This window comes from Impatiens glandulifera, chromosome 3, assembly GCF_907164915.1.
Source record: "Impatiens glandulifera chromosome 3, dImpGla2.1, whole genome shotgun sequence".
Taxonomy (NCBI): Eukaryota; Viridiplantae; Streptophyta; class Magnoliopsida; order Ericales; family Balsaminaceae; genus Impatiens; species Impatiens glandulifera.
Window position 1 is genome coordinate 16,132,004 of NC_061864.1, and position 18,632 is coordinate 16,150,635.

General features: G+C 29.1%; 3 protein-coding genes across 5 annotated transcripts; 2 read left to right on the top strand and 1 right to left on the bottom strand.

Moving 5' to 3' along the window:
• The first annotated feature begins 6,344 nt into the window (after positions 1-6,344).
• LOC124930744 (palmitoyl-acyl carrier protein thioesterase, chloroplastic-like) lies at positions 6,345-10,465 on the top strand. Of its 2 annotated transcripts, XM_047471094.1 has the most exons (7): positions 6,345-6,666; positions 7,343-7,912; positions 8,004-8,137; positions 9,243-9,356; positions 9,447-9,618; positions 9,707-9,775; positions 10,077-10,465. In XM_047471094.1, the coding sequence occupies exons 2-7, from the start codon at positions 7,406-7,408 to the stop codon at positions 10,341-10,343; spliced, it is 1,263 nt and encodes a 420-aa protein (XP_047327050.1). In that variant the 5' UTR covers positions 6,345-6,666; positions 7,343-7,405; the 3' UTR covers positions 10,344-10,465. The 2 variants fall into 2 exon arrangements, with proteins under 2 accessions (XP_047327050.1, XP_047327049.1); XM_047471093.1 differs by lacking the exon at positions 6,345-6,666 and having other exon boundaries at positions 7,265-7,912.
• A 3,975-nt stretch (positions 10,466-14,440) lies between these two features.
• Positions 14,441-16,192, top strand: LOC124928679 (serine/threonine protein phosphatase 2A 57 kDa regulatory subunit B' kappa isoform-like). 2 transcript variants are annotated; one of them, XM_047468931.1, is made up of 3 exons: positions 14,441-15,640; positions 15,712-15,776; positions 15,870-16,192. In XM_047468931.1, exons 1-3 carry the CDS (start codon positions 14,441-14,443, stop codon positions 16,036-16,038), a joined length of 1,434 nt encoding a protein of 477 aa, XP_047324887.1. In that variant the 3' UTR covers positions 16,039-16,192. The 2 variants fall into 2 exon arrangements, with proteins under 2 accessions (XP_047324887.1, XP_047324886.1); XM_047468930.1 differs by having other exon boundaries at positions 15,712-16,192.
• On the bottom strand, positions 16,089-18,613 carry LOC124928680 (protein PGR). Its single transcript, XM_047468933.1, has 5 exons — positions 18,390-18,613; positions 18,188-18,301; positions 17,538-17,760; positions 17,065-17,313; positions 16,089-16,522 (listed from the first exon to the last, which is right to left on the bottom strand). Exons 1-5 carry the CDS (start codon positions 18,539-18,541, stop codon positions 16,391-16,393), a joined length of 870 nt encoding a protein of 289 aa, XP_047324889.1. The 5' UTR covers positions 18,542-18,613; the 3' UTR covers positions 16,089-16,390.
• Positions 18,614-18,632: the final 19 nt, after the last annotated feature.

An 18,632-nucleotide genomic window follows, 5' to 3' on the forward strand; every position in this document is an offset into this window, starting at 1 on the left:
TTGGTCTTTTGCTGATAACGGTTCTAAAGTCTTGCCTAAAAGACCAAGGGTCTTAGTTTGATTCCCGCTTTTAGTCTTAGGTTTGATTCCCGTAACTCCCGCTGAGAGGGCTTTAAATGTGGGGTCGTATAACTTGTATGAATAGAAGCGGAGGATGGGCTGTTATGTTAGTTCTCTTTAATTAAAAAATATATATTTTTTATTTTTTATGTTATTTTTTTTTTTCTTTCATGATAGGTTGTTGTCACTTCTCGTCTACCCACACTTCAATTTGGTCAATTATCACATGTCAAACACTCCAAATATTTTTTTTTTGTTCTTACTCAGTAAAAAAATGATTTATTTTGAATTCAACTAACTTATTTTCAAATTTGGAATAATTTAATAAAGCATCATAAATAATGCTTGAGATAGATAAAAATGTCACACAAATAAAACTCCTCACTGATATTCTTGTTTGACAACAAATTTTCCTATTAATTATTATTGTAATTTATTTGTATTTGCTTGGAATATATTAAAAATTGAAAAGTATAAATCTGGAAACGTGTTAAATAGTCAGAATTCAGAAAGTTTCAGAACATATTATACATGTACATTTTTTTTATTATATAATAGGGAAAATATTGATTATGATTTTAATTTGGCTTTTTTAAGTTTGGAAGCAGCTTTAATTGATTTTGTAGTTATTTTAAATTAATATTAAACTCTTTCATGTATTAAAAAAAATAAGAGATGATGATTTTAGAAAATTAAATAAATAAATAAATAAATAAAAACTTATATATTAATGCTATGTGGTTCAACAAACTTTAGCCTAACAAGACCCGTCTCTTCAATTTTTTTTATTCTTTTTAAGAAATGAAAGTGAAAGAAAATAAATAGAGATGTTTTTGCTTTTGCTTATATAAATTGTTAAAAAGTAGCATTTTCTTTTTCTTTCAATAAATAATTTTTTTAAATAGTCAAAATAGGATATTCTTTATGTTTAATTTCTCAAATATGATCAATAGTAGTAAGTTTGATATTACTAAAAAAACCTTTAGATAAAAATGTAAGAGATTGTACTAATTTTTTAAAATTCAAATAAAGTTTAATATTTAATTGTTATTTTGAACACAAATATTTATTTATTTATTTAAAATATAAAATTTAGATGCAATGTCACCACATGCATATAGTACCAATTCCACAAAAACAAAATAGAAATTATAATTGATCACTTTTATTTTATATTTGTTTTGAACATGAGCATTTATATTATGAATTATATGAATCTATATTCAAATGGGAAATATTTTTAAAAAAATACTTGTATTTCAAATAGATTTACTTAATACTATCATACAAGTTCTCCAAATTCAGTTCTTTTGATTCACCCAAAATATGTAAAAAAAATTATTTAATTATTTATATTTTAGGCTAAATTGCCAAACATTACAAAATTAAACAACACTAAATTATAGCCCAAATTTGACACATCAAGGAAATTAATGTTGAATAAATATTATAAGTGGCCCTATTTTTATGATACTTTATTTCAATTCAATGATATGCCTATTTTTATTTGGTTGCATTACAATTCATTGATGTATATGGATAACTGAACTTTGAAATTATATTAAAATTATTTGTAATGAATGATACATGACCATTTTCTAATTTCAAATACATATTGAATTTTGCTATTGTTATAATAGAAAAGGAAATTTCTGGATTTTGAGGTAACACCTTGTGACGTGTTTGGATTGCAGCTTTTGACCAAATATTATTTATTTATTTATTATATTGAAGTTGGAAAACTTGAACACGGCTCGTATACAAATACAACCTTGTGAAGCTTTCTAGAAGTTGTTGTTTGCCATCAAACAACAACTTCTATTTATAGAAATCATTAAAGTGCTCCTACTTCAGTTTTAACGGTCATAATTTGCCAAGTGTCTAACAAAATATATTTATTAATTAATTAATTAATTAATTAATTTGCTATGTGAACTTTGTAAATGTCAATCATACTCATAGTCAAGCCATCACTAGTATGAAAGTCCAAAAAAATATTATTTGTTATAAAGTTTCATATATATTCATATTTCCCCTTATTAATCAAATTGATATTTATATTTTTGTCTTTATATATATCTAATTAACCATAAATACAATGAAATGAAAGAACACACAAATCAAACAAACTAGACAAACTAATCTCCCTTCTAGCTTAACATTATAAAAAAATGTATAATATCCTCGTCATCCTCCGGAGTTTGAACCCGTCAGGCGACACGTCAAGTTAAATTAGTTAAGTGTATCCGTGACTATGGGTTTAAACTACGAGATTAATGGCACTAAACAAATATTAAAATAAGTCAAACATAGTTACATAACCCAATAAAATACATTCTAGATGATATAATCCTCAAAGTTTTTGATTGTTTTTTCTTATAGTCAAAATATTTGTAATTTCTAATCATTTAAAATGCCATCTCCAAAAGATCACTAGAGGCAATAACTTTCTTAAAAAAAATAATAACAATTCGAATTATCGAATAATGTTTGAATTTTGGGTTCATATTTGTACTATTAAGTTAAATAGTATTAACTATTAACCCTATGACATTCTTTTCTTAATTAACAACTTTATAGAGGAATTCAAAATTACACAAAGTCAACAATAATACATATCTTAGGGAGCCACTTATTTCAAAAGATAGGTGGAATTAGAATTAAGGTCGGTTAAATGATCATTTGATTTTGGATATTATATATTTTTTCTCAAATATCAAACTGTGTATATTCATACACAACCACATATAATATAAAATATATATACTAAATTAACCAGTCAATTAATTGAGAAAACAATATTATATAAAAATAAATGAGAAAGAATACTATATTTATAATTAAAGTTTGGATATTTTTTATATAATATTTTTAAATGATGGGTAAATTAATAATAAATATTTCAATATAAATATTTCTTTATTCTCAAATATAAATAAAAGTATTAATTTAGATATTACTATATATATTAAATTAAAAACTAAAGTCCAAAATTCTTTAAATATAACCTTCAATTATTAAAAAATATATATATATAAATTAAATGAAGCTATGGTAGTTCACCATCCATGCCGTTACCATTATGAAATTGGTAGATTTAAAATTAGAATTAATAATGTAGGGTCGAAATTGTAATAATAATGAAATAGAGACCCAAACACTTAAATGCACTTTCATGTCTTTTCCTACATTATTCTGGAATGTGATTACAGCTAGGTCTTCTTGATTACAGTTATTTTCTTTCATATAATATTCATTTTTTAAATTTAAATCTTTTTTTAATCAACATTATCTGTTTCTAATATAAAATTATTAAATATTTTGTTCTAATTCATTTTTTTAAATACTAATCTATTTTAAAATAAATGAATGAAGTAGGCCATGTCTGATTTAATAATAAAAACTCACATACAATTATCTTATATTTTTTTTTTTTCGATTATCTAATCTTATGCCTCAGTTCAAAGGTTTCGATGGAATAAAAACCGTGACCTTTTAGTTTTAGGTCGACTATTTCGACGATGTAACATTGAGATTATTTTTATAAATATTTTAAAAAATAACATAAATAACATAAACATAAAAAATATTTTACGTCGATTGAGTTGTATGGAATTAATAAAACAATTTTAGTCATATTATTTATTATTTTATTAATATGGAAATCAAACAAAACAAAGTGGAAGAACTTTCCTTAGTGCTGCGGGCCACGAATATTGACAGCAGCTATTTATTTATTATAACAAGATTCTAACAAGATTCTATTTGTCTATTAGCAAGTCACCGCTAAAAATTACTTTAATAATATTCTCAAATTATTTTCACTCATAAATTCTCAATAAATTATAAGTCTTTCTTAAATCATTAATTGATTTTTAAATTTTAATATTTCAAATAGACAAAAACAAATCAAAATTTAAAACAATATAAAATTAATACAGTTTTATAAAAAAAAAAAATATGAACATAATCTTATATTGGATAAAATATAAAAAGTGCTCATATATTTTACATCTTGCTCACATTTTTTACATCTCTAAATATTATGGATTAGAGATTTTAAAACAAAACTGCTAATTTTAAGTATTTTTACTTTAAGTTTGTAATATTTTTTTATTTCAAATTATCTTTTTGGTATTGATATATTTTGATTAGTATGATTATGAAAAAAAAGATAAATTGTATTTTGCATGAAGACTTGAACATTTAACAATAATCAATCAATTGCATCTCTTGTTTGCTCATATGTTGAGAGTAAGATATGCCCAATAAAAACTATATATAAAAGACAACATATGAATACATTTTTCAAATTTATAATAAAAAATTATAAAATATTAAAACAAAAAGTCATTTTTTAGTTTCTTGCATCCCCACCAACAAAATAAAAAGTTAGAAATATGTAGTTGTATAACAAATTCATTTGTATGTATCCATTCTTATAGAGTTAATTTAGACATATCTGTTATGCTTAAGTGAAAAAACTTTGTTTATATTAAAAAATAAAATACATATTATATACTCATGATATAAAATTAATTTAAAAATGATAGGATAAAGTATAAAAGAAGAGAAAAAAAATTATGAATTAAAGATAAGCATTAATATATAAGTTTTTAGTCTATTTGATATTAAATAAATTATAAAATTGTATTTTTAATTCTCATTGAAAATTAAACTCTTTCATAAATTAATAAAAATGAATAGATACAAATATATTAATTTAATTAGAACAAACATAAGCCTGTTAATTATGGATAATATTTTTGAAGAGATGATGTTTTTTTTTGTTAAAAAATTTAAAAGGTATTCATATATAAATAAAACAATAAATAATAATTTAAAATAAAAAGTATTTTAGTATTTTGATTAATAAATTAATTAATTTGATGAATGAGAGAAGAAGTGATGTGATAATTGATTTTGTTAGGTTATTTGAAAAAAATTAAAGAGATCGTATCTATTTTCAAATTGGTGTTTTTTTTAAAGGATAATAAATTGATCATTTATTAGTAACATATTATTAGACTTATTGATTCAGCTCAAACTCTATCTTGTTTGTTTGTTTAGTATATTTTATTTAATCAATTCTAAACATTTGAATTGATATTAATTCCCACATTTTATTAGTGTTGACTGCTTGATTAATTGATGCAATTATTTGAATATAAAAATCAAGTTTAAAGCTACAAGTCAGGGAATGTAAGGCCAATAATATTGTTCAACTACTTATTTTGAATGATTTTTTTTTAAAGTCTCCATGATCACATGTGAATAGTCATATTTTTCACTCAAACTTAAAATATTTTTATTAAGAACCAAACATTTTAAACATATTAAATTTCAATATTAATTTATTTTTGTTTAAAAAGACTAATAATCTAGTTAGAATGAATTTGTTTTATCTCTGTAACTATTTGTTTATATTATATAAAAGAAACATTTAATTTATTATTTTAAACTATCATTTTATATTATTATTAATATATATAGAGACCGATGTCAATATTTTTATTTTTAATGTTTGTGTAAAATAAGGTAGGAATTTAACGTTTTTAAAATACCATGTGCCTATTTATATGGAGTTGTCATTTTCAGAGTCAATTGCATTTGAAAATAAATAAATAAATAAATAATAAAATATCTTCCAAAGCTTTGTTTTGAATTGATTTTATCTTTAAAATACAATTTATCTAAATCTTATAATATGTTTTTGATAAACAAAAAAAAAGTAAAAAAAGTATGCTATGTTGAATAAAATAATAATTATTTTGGTAAGATTATGTGTTAGTTTCATGAAATAAAAAATAAATTTGATAAATAAAACTTTAAATGAATTTTATGTTTATTTACAAAATATAATAATAATATAAAATAGATTTCATCTGTAAATAAATATTTTAGAAATTATTCATTGCAATACTTTACAAAAGAATATATAATTTGAAAAAAAAACATCACATCACAATCACAAGTCACAACGGTTACTTGTAGATTTCTGTAATAATCATATAAAATTTTATATATCATTATTTTCTTTACTTAATAAACAATTAATAAAATTTAAAATATGTCTTATAAAGGAAAAAATTAGTAATAAAATAATAATACTTTCTTAAAATAAATCCAGGTGTACTATTCCTTGAAAATAATTAAATAAGTCATTAATTATTACCGTCGCCAAATAAATAAAAGGATATATCTGTAAATAAGTTGAGGAGAAGGGGCAAACTCAAAAGAGGAAAAAGTGTGCCAGATCGACATATAAGGATTGGCGCTGGAAGCCAAAATCCAAATCGCCTCAACCACCCGAAAACCGCTTGACCCGAACTCTCTCTCTCTCTTTCCTCTCTCTATTCTCTCTCTCTAGGAAATTTCTCTCTCTAGGAAATTGCAGCTTTTTGTAAAGGCTATATGCACAACATTGAAGAATAGTAATACGAAGAAGGAAGCTGAAGGCGAATCGCGAATCCTAGAGCAACGAGGTAAAGCGTAGGAGAGGGACCGAGAGCTGCTGCTGATATCAAGAACAAATGGCGATTTCCTTGACGAGTATTGAATTTGCTTAAGTTTTGTCTCCAAAGTTTCATAAGCTGAGAGAAGAAGGTACGTGTTTGGATCTCTAAATTGATCTGATTGAAAATTCCTTGTTTTCTTCATCTGAATGTGGAGATTGACGTAATGTTTATGTGTTTGTTCCGCGTGTTGACGCGAGTGGATTGCAAATATGACGAGTCATTTGTTTTTCTTTTGTGATTTATTGCTTAGATGAGTCAGATCTAACCTAAATCTATTTCATGTCATAGTTACATTCTACATTTGTCTGATTTTATTGAATTTCTTAGTCTCGTTATTCATTCTTCAACCGCTTGCTCGAGTGATTTGTGTTTGATCGGTTTACGGCATTTTCTAGCGATAATTAGATTTTGGAGGATAATCAAGGATTTGACATCAATTTTAATCAATCTTATGCTATGTATGCATCTCCCTGAACAATCGGATTTTGACAAAATTTAAATTAGAATTGAAGTGAGATGTGTGAACTTGCCTTGTTTTTCTTAAGAAACTTAATAATAGTTAGCTCCTAACAACAATAATTTGGTATTTGAGTTCTGTAGTATCATAGATAAATTTTTAGGGTCTTTTTAGTCAAAGTTTGATGTGCATCTCAATGTTGTGAGGATTACGCGTGTGAACAATCTCATGTAATTTACACATTCCAGGCTGGAATAGAGAGTTCTTCAACAATTATTTGACTATTCACGTTTTTTCCTCCTTCCAGTTTTGACCAGAAGAGATTCGGATATATTATTTACAACTTGTATTAGCTGAATTGACATTCACCATGGTTGCTACTTCTGCAACATCTGCGCTTTTCACGGTGGCTTCAACTCCACCAGATTCTGGTGCCCAAACGTCTGGAAAGATTAGTGGAATCCCTACAAATATAGGTGCTCAAGGAATCAAGTCAAAATCTATTAATTCTGCTCGTATTCAGGTTAAGACTAATGCCCAAGCGCCTCACAAGGTTAATGGTAGTAAAGTTGGTGTGATGGAAGGATTAAAGTGCGAAGATGAAACTAATTCATCACCACCTTCTAGAACAATCATCAATCAACTACCAGACTGGAGCATGCTTCTAGCTGCAATTACAACAATCTTCTTGGCTGCTGAGAAGCAGTGGACGACGCTTGATTGGAAGCCTAGGCGTCCTGATATGCTTATTGATCCGTTTGGTTTGGGGAAAATTGTTCAAGATGGTCTTGTGTTCCGCCAAAACTTCTCCATCCGATCCTATGAAATAGGGGCTGATCGAACAGCGTCTATAGAAACGTTAATGAATCATTTACAGGTATAAATGAAATAAAACCCTTTGTTTCTATGTCTTCTAGACATTTTTTGAAATATTATCATTTGCTTACAAAATGGGTTTGTTTATGTAGGAAACTGCCCTTAATCATGTGAAGACTGCTGGTCTTCTTGGTGATGGGTTTGGTTCTACTCCAGAGATGTGCAAAAGGAACCTAATTTGGGTGGTTACAAAAATGCAGGTTCTGGTTGATCAATATCCTACTTGGTAAGTTTGCAATCTTGTTTCTAGTTCATCTACAACTTTATGAATTCTTGGCACAAAACCACATTTCTATTTATAATAAGGAAGTTATACTCCTACCATACCAATTAAAACTTATCTAATAATCTAATAACCTAGGTTATCCTTATCTCATCATCATTCACTTCATCCCTCATTTTCGAATTAATCCACCAAATAACTCATCAACTAAAATACTAATCCAAATAACCCCTTATTCCATCGTCATCCAAATCATCTACTAAATTACTAAAATATCCTTACTTTATTTTATATAATATTTTTAAATAATAAATACAAATGATATCCTTACTTTATTTTAGTCTTTGTTTGACGTGGGTTATTTGAGATTAATATCAAGTAACTCAAATAATCTATTCATCGATCGCATCACTACCATACCCTCATTTTTTCAGTAGTCTAACATCAAACAAGATATTTAGAAATAACCACTTGGTTATTCAAATAACCCAAAGATCAAACGAGGCTAAGTCATTTAACCTCAAATAATCCACTTTTTCATCCAACACGGTTTTTCCCCACAAAATTGGAATATTTAAAAAAACTACATCAAACAAGCTCCTAAACATAATAATAACCACCCAGTGTGTCTTCGCTTTAATCAATAAAATCTTCTTTTTTTATGTTCCAAATGATCCACCAAATAATAATTGAGATGGAATACCATATTCTATTAAGGGTGGGAACCATTTCTCCAATCAATCCAAATCTCCACCATATTTGCCAACCTGTTTTAGGGATCACTACTATAGCTCGTTTCAACAATAAGGTCTCCTTTTCTCATTACCAAATATTGAGGAATTGTTAGAACACCATATTTGCCAACCTGTTTTAGGGATCACTACTATAGCTTGTTTCAACAATAGGGTCTCCTTTTCTCATTACCAAATATTGAGGAATTGTTAGAACACCATATAATACTCCAATTAAAGGAAGAAGGTGGTTATTTATCGTTTTGTTCTGCACATGATTTATTTTATATCAAGCCTCTAATATACAAAAGTAAAGGTGTTGTTTTACCTATAGATTTGCAACATCTGATACTTTTTTATTTGTTTCCTGAAAAAAGGGGGGATGTTGTTCAAGTAGACACGTGGGTGGCTCAATCTGGAAAGAATGGAATGCGACGAGACTGGCTCGTTCGCAACTATAATACTGGAGAGATATTAACAAGAGCTTCCAGGTTGGAATTTAGATTCAATTTCTGATATTTTGGCCATTTTATCCTTTGATCATCTTCTGTTTCAACTAATGATTGATGAAAATATTACAGCATATGGGTTATGATGAATAAACAGACAAGAAGGCTGTCCAAGATTCCGGATGAAGTGAGAGAAGAGATAGAGCCTTATTTTGTCGATTCACCTCCTGTTGTTGACGATGATGGCAGGAAATTACCTAAGCTAGATGAAAAATCTGCAGATTATGTTCGTTCTGGTTTAACTGTAAGTCGAATCTTCTTTCATTGCCAAGGCTTCATTCATCATTTCATCTATACTCGCAGATTAATAATAATTATTTCTGTGAATCCAGCCTAAATGGAGTGATTTAGATGTCAATCAGCATGTTAACAATGTGAAGTACATTGGTTGGATTCTTGAGGTAATTCTCCCCTTTTCTCCTCTTAGAGAACACAAGTTAGCATTCCGGATTAATGAAGATAATAAAGAAGAAAATGATTCAAAACTAAATGCCTTGTTTGATGAAGGATTGTTTGGATCTAATCCAAATAACTCCTTATCCCTTTATCAATCAAAACATTAACCTAAATAATATTAATCTGGATTGCTGGCATTGCTTTGTTGGTGCAATGTTAACAACTCCATATATTTGATTATATTATATGATCAAATATCTAGTGATCTGGATTATGATAAATTGATAAATGAATCGATTACTACAGAGTGCTCCACCTGCGATAATGGAGAGTCACGAGCTCTACGGAGTGACGCTGGAATACAGGAGAGAATGTGGAAGGGAGAGCGTTTTGCAGTCACTGACTTCAGTGGGTAACAACAGCGTGGGAAGTCTTCTCGATTCTGGCTATGTTGAGTGTAAGCATCTTCTCCGACTCGAAGATGGTGCAGAAATTCTCAAGGCTCGGACCGAATGGAGGCCCAAATTCGCGATTAATATCGGTCATCTCCCAGCTGGAGGAGGAACTGCTTAAGCAAAAAAAAGAAAAAAAAGATAAGGTTCCAACATCATGTAAAAATCATCATCCTCTCCTTCCTGCAGTTTCTCACTCGGTCTGAATATTTTTTTTTCTACCAATATATCTATTAATATTCATATTGTTATTCAAATGTGTGGTGTTGTTCTCTTATTATTTTATTTAATATATATATATGTCCGTCCAAAAATCTTCCATTAGTTTTGTATCTATATTGTAAATAAGTAAAAATTTGTTGATTAAAAACTCACGAAAAAAATATATATCAAATGGTGAGGTTTTGTTTGTTTGTTTGTTTTTAGTTGCTTTTGTTTTCAAATAGGACTGAAATTCTGTCTATTTTTCATTGATCTTGGAAAATGGATTCACTATTCATTGGAATCTGGTTGTCAAGAAACCTAAGACATGTTTCTAAGGGTTTTCATTTTAAATCTTTTAAGATTTCTAATTGGCATCTTAACAATTGAAATGTATCTATCAAATAATCGATTTGAAGTTTATATCATCATGTAAAAATGTTAAGCAATTTTTGTTTTTTTCTTTGTATGGTGGAGCACTTCTTGATCAAGTTTGGTTGTTTTCTTTGATAAATATAAATTTGATTCAATTATGTCCTTTATACATCAAGTATAATAACAATTTATTTTATTTAATATAATTATATCATTTTGTGTTTGTGATTTAATTGTTAGGAATTCATTTATTAAAAATAGTAAGGATTTAATTAGATTTATTATAATTTTAAACATTAAACTATAAGAGAGTGTAATTTAGCTGTTTCACCCAAAATCATTTTTTTTTATCATTTTTAAAACTTATCTAACAAACTAACTCAATTCATCTAATTATTTTTTCCTAATATAGCTTTCATGATACCCACTGTTATAACTTTCATTTTCATTTAAGACGTTTGAAGTAAAAAATAAACATGTGACTTTCGATTTTTTAAGAACCACTTTTATCACTTGAATTATCTTAATAAAAGTGAAAGTAATAATAATTTAAGCACCTAACGTTATAACACTCCTAATGCCATGAAAAATAGTGATTTTTGGGTCAATTATTATGGTACTGAAAAAATTATCTTATTAGTATTCTATGTACTATTTGAAAATGAAAACTTATAGTTATTAAAGAAAGATGCAAAAGAAAAATGATAGGAGAAGAAGAAGCATGCTTAAAAAAAGAGTAAAGTTGAATTGATCTTTCACAATGTATATAATTAGATTGAATGTAACCCATTTTATGCGGACATTGTTCTTCTCGGATTCCCCTATGTTTTGTATCAACTTTAAAATTAGTCAAGTTTCATCATTGTCAATTTGTCATGCCCATTGCCTTATTATTATTTTATTTATTTTGTTGGTCCCATTTATTTACTCTTAACCTTAATCCAATAAAGGTTAAGAATATGAAAAAAAAATGATATTTTATTTTATTTGATTTGAGTAGATGTATATGTTTTTAATATAGAAAGAGTAACATTTAATATTTTGAAAACAAAATTTAAAGACATGGAAAATACCCAATGTTTGAAAAATTGAAATAAGAAATAGAATTTAAAAAATAAAGAAAGTACATGCACATGGAGGTACAAAGCAACCACATGAGACTTCACATGTTTAGAGGAGCCCATCCATTTTCATCAAATAATGGCTCAATCAAAAGAAGCAAGCAAAATAAAATAAATATATTAATTTCTTTAAATTATTTATTTTTATTTTTAAATCAGTGGTAATATTTTTTAAAATTATGACTACATTTTTAATTTAGAGCATTCAAATTTAAAACATTTGATTTTAAAAGTATTTAGTCATATTAATTTTGTAATTTGGCCTGTTTTATTTTTGATAACTAGAAATTTCTTATTCTTGTTGATATTTTTGTCCTCTTTTTGGTAGCTAATGCTTTTGTATTATAGCCAATCATAAACTCATTTTTTTTCCTTATATGTCCCTAGGAATGATAATTTGTGATTAAGCATTTTACAAGTTATTCCAAGAAAGTTTAGGACTAATTTGTAATTAGATCTCATTTTTTTTTTTGTGTAATACAAGAATTTTTATTTCATATTTTTCCCATACTATGTAAACAATTTCCATGTAATGGTGTATGGATTTTTTTTGGCAATAAATTGTTTCTATTATACACTTGTTTAGTTTCATACTTTTTTTACAAGATTTATAGTTAGTTTATTATATTTTTTTTTTTCCTTTTCTTGAATTCTAAGAAGTTAGCATAATATTTATTGTTATAGATATTTATTTTTGAACTTGAGATTTTTAATTTTTTAAACAAAACTTGTTTCACTTAAATTATCATAATCAATTTCATAAAGACTTTATTTTATCGTGAGTATTAAAAAATTGATATTTCATTTTGTAATAAATTTTAAATTAGTGACTAACCCAATTTTTTTTTTATGGATAGTCAATTCCTAGTCTAAAAAAACGTTTTTTATATCCTTGACACACATCGTTACGTCCTTGTCGGTAATCAAGTGAAAGCATTCTTGTTTTCAACCAAAAGAAAAAAAAAAACACTTTGGTCTAGGTCTCTTTCATTGTCTCTCTTATATTGCTTGTCATTAATTTATTTTTCTTGTTTAGAATTTTATTATTTTTCCACATTATGTATACAATAATATTAACTAATACTTCAAATGATTTTTTTTTTATCTTAAATTGTTCTATATCACAGTGTGACGTACTGATGTCGGCTATTTCTTAATTTGTCAAACTTTTACTTTGAATACTAGATTAAGTAGCATGGTTTTAAGATCCTCCCAAGTCAACTTCACTGGTTTCCTTAACAAAAAAAAAAAACATAGATTAGACCAGTTTTTTTTCTTGATAGGGAATAATTAATGTTTTAATTAAATTTATCCAATTTTTTTTTCCTAAGAAGATTTATGATCAAAGGAGTGTTCTAGGTGAAGGGTCAAGAATACATACCAAACTTATTAATTTCTTAAAGTATAAAATTATTTCATTTATCTACTTATTTACATTTCAAGAGAAAAAGAAAAATGATTAACACCTAACCAAATTTAAGAAGATAAATAAATCTTCATCATATATTAATATCTTTTATTTAAATAATTTTCTTCTACTAAATTTTTTTAAAAGTGAATTATTAGATAAAATATTTTAATGTATTTTCTTTTTTGAAAATATTTCATAATAAAAAATGATGAAAGTTGCTTTAAGTAAAATCACAAAAAGCATAACATATCTCTATCAAACAAATATATAAAAAAAATACAATTAGTAATACAATTATAAGAAAAAAAAATATATTTATATTTGCTTGAATAACCTCACTGCCTATAAATAATCAAAAAAATATTTTTACCCACATAGTAAATAACCTTTTAAGTTTTAAGCACATTTAATCTGTGTTATTGAGTTAAAAATAATTACATATTAAAAAGTAAATAACATTAGAATATGAAATATAAATTATAATTTGAAAGAGTGATATCAAAATAAATGAGAGGACAAATTAAAAAAAATGCCATGGATGGAGTGGGGAGTGGAGTACATATTGAAACAAAGAGAAAAGGACTAGATTTCGAAATTAAGGGGGGTTTATGAGGAAGAGTAATAAATAAAGATGACATCTTTATTAACCAAAATATACAGTTGTTGTTGATATAATTAGCTGCTGCTTCTTCTTCTTCTTCATTTTCTTCTTGTGGGTATCATCAAAAAGTTCATCAGCTGGGTGCCATTCATTTCCCTTAAAGATCAACAATGGAGGGCTCCTCCTTTTTCATCATTATGTCTTCCTCTATCTAATAATCATCTTCTCCAAATCCAAATCCAAATCCAAATCCACATGAACATTTCTCTACTTCTCTCTCTTCCCTAATTCATTTCTCAACTTCAAATCCATCCAGGTAACCTCAACTCTCTCTCTCTACTGTCTTTGATTTATACTATGTTTCATCTGCTTCAATATTGCTTCACCTGAAATCAGATCTTAATTTGACCAAATGGGTCCTCCTCTGTTTTCTTCGCCGCCGCAGCAGCAGCAGCCGATCTCAAAATCTTGATTTCATTTCTTTTAGGTGTGTCCACTTCAATTTTACCATGCTTAAGCAAATCCTAAGTAAAATCCCTCGCAAATCATCAAGATCCGAAACCACAACCGATTCCTCCGCCGCCGCCGCCGACAACAACTCCAACAACAATCCTCCGCCAGACGGATTTCCCTTTACCAACAGCTGCAATGTAGTCTCAGTCAGACTAAACGCCATCAAAAGGATGTCCTCCTCAATCTTCCCAGCCAGCCTCACAACAACAACATCAACAACAAACGCAGCAGCCGAAACCATCATAGACCCTGATCTACCCTTCAAGAATGTATCAAATTCCGACAAACAAAACCTATTCATAGCCAAGCTCAACTTCTGTTCTTCTTCCACCTCTCCTAAAACATTCGATTTCATCCATCCAGACAAAGATCTCAAACGAAAAATACTCATAGATCTAGTCGAATTCGTGGGTTCCGATTCAGCAAAGTTCACCGAATCATCAATCGAATCAATCTGCAAAATGTGTTCATCAAACTTATTCAGATCTTTCCCACCCAAATCAACTTCACACACCAACAACCGCACCGAATCAGACGACGAAGATCCAATCTTCGATCCAGCCTGGACACATTTACAGCTTGTTTACGACATACTCCTCCGTTTCATCAACTCAAACTCTCTCGACATCAAATTGGCCAAGAAATTCATAAACCATTCCTTCATTTCTAAACTCCTCGATCTATTCGAGTCCGACGATCCAAGAGAAAGAGACTGTCTCAAAACGATCCTCCATCGCGTTTACGGCAAGTTCATGGTTCATCGTCCCTTCATTCGTAAATCCGTCAGCAACGTCTTCTACAGATTCGTTATCGAGACCGAACGACATAACGGAATTGCTGAGCTTTTGGAGATATTTGGAAGTGTAATAAGCGGTTTTGCTGTTCCTTTGAAGGAGGAACACAGGATATTTCTATGTCGGGCTTTGATTCCGTTACATAAGCCGAAAACCGTTGGGATTTATCATCAGCAGTTGACTTATTGTATCGTTCAGTTTGTCGAGAAAGATCCGAAGCTGGTTAGTTACGTGATTAAAGGTATCTTGAAGTATTGGCCCGTTACGAATACCCAGAAGCAGTTAATGTTCTTGAGTGAATTGGAAGAACTCCTCGAGATGATAAACATAGTAGAGTTTGAGAAAGTGGCTGTCCCTCTGTTTTCTCGAATAAGATCCTGTCTCAACAGCTCCCATTTTCAGGTAAAAATCTTCATTTCAAATAATCTTGTTCGGTATATTTCAAAATTCAACATTTTATGGCACAATTTCAGGTAGCGGAAAGAGCTCATTTCATGTGGAACAATGACCACGTCCTGAAACTTATAATGCAGAACAGGCAAGTAATATTACCTCTAGTATTCTCCGCCTTGGAATGGAACACTAAGAACCATTGGAACAAAACAGTTCTTAACCTGACGCAAAATGTCAGATCGATGTTCAGCGAAGTAGACGAAGAACTAGTGATTGCATGCCGCGATAAGATTCAAGAGGAAGATTCCAAGTCGGTTGATGAGGCCGAGAGACGAAGATTGACATGGGAGCGGTTGGAAATAACTGCCCTTGGTAATATCTCTGCATGCATAGCTGCTACTTGCTGAATCCTCCTTCTGTGTTGTTGTTTTGTAGTCTATGTATTTTCCGAGTTTCATAATTGTAAACATTTAGTGTATTTGTGTTTCACGCTAATGAATATGCATGTCCTTTTGCCAATAATAAATAAGTTTATGTCAAATGCACGCTTTTTTCCTTGCAGGAGGATCCTTTGTTCTAACACTTCTCAAAAGGAAGTTTAGTGTTGTTGACAAATGTATAGAATTGGAAGAAATTACACTTATTTGTAAAGTACCCTCTTCCTACTATTTAGGGAGTTAGGCGAGAAATTGCTTGATAAACTATTCCGTGAATGGTTATCATATTGGCTGTAAGTATATAGTGCCGTGCCCGGAATTATTAGAAAATGTAGGAACAGGCAATGGAAGTAAGGATAGTTGTCAATTGCACTGATACCAAGTTTACTGCATCGTTGTTGAGAATCGTAAGACCCGAGATCTTCTTCACTGTTGGTCCCGGTTTCCCCACAACCTGTTACACAAATTTCATCCAAATTCAATTTTTCTGGTATATGTTTTACTCAAAAACACAGCAGAATAATTAAAATGAAAATAAACCAAATGTTTCATATTCGATTCTAAACTTCCTAAACGAAGTGATTGTTACTCATTTAAAATAATGTGGGTTATCTAAAATAAATCTTGCAGGATGAAAAGTAGTGTTTTGGGTCAAATAATTAAGATAGAGGTATTTTAATATTTAAGTTAATGTTTGATTATAATAGGATTGAAAATGGGATAAGGGGTTATACAGCCTTGTTTGATATGAGTTATTTGAATTTGATCTCAAATAAATCACTATCCCATCATCATTAAAATCATTAACTAGATTTTTTTATTAAATATTTATACTCCTAATATTATTTTACTCAAATGACCCAATTTTAAATAATTTACACATACCAAAGTTATTTTTGAAATAACCTACTAACTATCCAAATAACCAAAACTGAATAAAGCCTCCAAAAACAAGGCCTTTGTCGAATTTCTGAATTGGAGTATGATAAAACTTACCTTATTGCGGACAGTGCAAAATCCACTGAATTGTAGTGTAGCTCCGAGGAGAGAATCTATAAGGCTTCCAAAAACTCCAGCCAGAGTAGATAATGGTAGGACAAGTAGTTGCTTCAAAGCTACATTGTAAGCACATCTTGTTGTGAAAATACCTAAAACCAGAAAAGTTAACCCAACAACACCGCCAGCTGCAGCAGCTGCTAGAAATCCGGTTCTTGTCACTCCACCATTAGTTCCTTTCTTAACTGGCTGATGACAGTCCAGAAAACTTGTCAGAATTCAAACCAAAATCTCGGATTTTACTGAATAAGCAAGCTTAGGGGTGGGTGGCAATTATTATTGAAATATTTTGGTAATTCACAGTGTTTTTCAATATCTTCATATGCATTGACATGAGGCAGAACTAAGTAATGATTCATTCCTAACTTGATAAAAGATAATATTATAACTTCGAGAACTATAAAATCATTCACCTTTAAGGTTGTGATTAATCGAGGCTGCGAATCACTGAGTACACCCAACTCTGAAGACCACGTGTCTCCATTGCAGCAGGCGTAGTGACCAATTACACCGCCAAGTAGACATGTTATAGAAACTGATTCTTCAGTATTCAAACACATGTCTTCAGAGCCATTGATCTTCCATAAAATCAAAGCTAGAACAGTGGCAACACCACTGTTGCATAAAACTTGTGCCCTAAAAATAAACTTTCATTAATAAAGGAACAACAACTATGTGCTTAATTATATAATTGTTGTTCATAATGACCTAATAAATCAATCCATTTCATATGCAAATTTCTGAAATCAATAGACATCTCAAGAAATGTGCATTAATGAGTTCAAAACTTACAGATTCCTAAAACAGGTGCAGAATATTAGGTTTAATAAATCAATCCTTGTACCACTAGAAATTCACAGCACTTGGATTAGTTACAGAAATCAATCCTTGTCTACATTTTATATGCAAATTTCTGAAATCAATAGCCATCTCAAGAATTTGTGCATTAATGAGTTCAAAACTTACAGATTCCTAAAATAGTTGCAGAATATTAGGTTTAATAAATCTAAGGAATGTTAACTGTAACTGATACTAGAAATGGAACATAAATAAGGTGAATTACCAATTCCGTTGTCCTCCTTCCTTGAATTCATCTTCGATTTTCCTCTTCTTCTCCTGACCGACCTTGGTGAGCTTAGACGAAGTAAAGAAGAAAACGAGTATCAGAGCTCCGATCCTGAAGTGATGACAAAAGAAGATATAGAGATATAAAACTCAAAACAGTTGAAATGATATGAAATGAATGATAGGAGAGAAAAGAGAACCTGTAATTTACAGCGATGTGAATTCCGACGATGAAGAATCCTGTAAGAGCACCTGAAAGATCAAGAGATTTCTTTCTATAAGCTCTGAAGGATATGAATGATGAAAGTAGCAGAGCTATCACAGGCTGAAGAAGATGCGTATAATCCTCCATCCCTTCTCTCCGCCTCTTCCGATTGCGATCGCTAGATTTCCGACTCCAGCTTTGGAGGAGAAGATGAAGGCGGATTAGTTTACGGTTATTT

What these genes read in the sequence shown, in the direction of transcription:
- LOC124930744 (XM_047471094.1), top strand. Translation starts at nt 7,406, where the DNA reads ATGGTTGCTACTTCTGCAACATCTGCGCTTTTCACGGTGGCTTCAACT. An exon ending in GTTGATCAATATCCTACTTG is followed by an intron (nt 8,138 to 9,242) that starts GTAAGTTTGCAA and finishes TCCTGAAAAAAG; the next exon opens with GGGGGATGTTGTTCAAGTAG. An exon ending in ATATTAACAAGAGCTTCCAG is followed by an intron (nt 9,357 to 9,446) that starts GTTGGAATTTAG and finishes AAAATATTACAG; the next exon opens with CATATGGGTTATGATGAATA.
- LOC124928679 (XM_047468930.1), top strand. Translation starts at nt 14,441, where the DNA reads ATGCTTAAGCAAATCCTAAGTAAAATCCCTCGCAAATCATCAAGATCC. An exon ending in TCAACAGCTCCCATTTTCAG is followed by an intron (nt 15,641 to 15,711) that starts GTAAAAATCTTC and finishes GCACAATTTCAG; the next exon opens with GTAGCGGAAAGAGCTCATTT.
- LOC124928680 (XM_047468933.1), bottom strand. Translation starts at nt 18,541, where the DNA reads ATGGAGGATTATACGCATCTTCTTCAGCCTGTGATAGCTCTGCTACTT. An exon ending in CACATCGCTGTAAATTACAG is followed by an intron (nt 18,302 to 18,389) that starts GTTCTCTTTTCT and finishes TCATCACTTCAG; the next exon opens with GATCGGAGCTCTGATACTCG. An exon ending in GATTAATCACAACCTTAAAG is followed by an intron (nt 17,314 to 17,537) that starts GTGAATGATTTT and finishes GACTGTCATCAG; the next exon opens with CCAGTTAAGAAAGGAACTAA.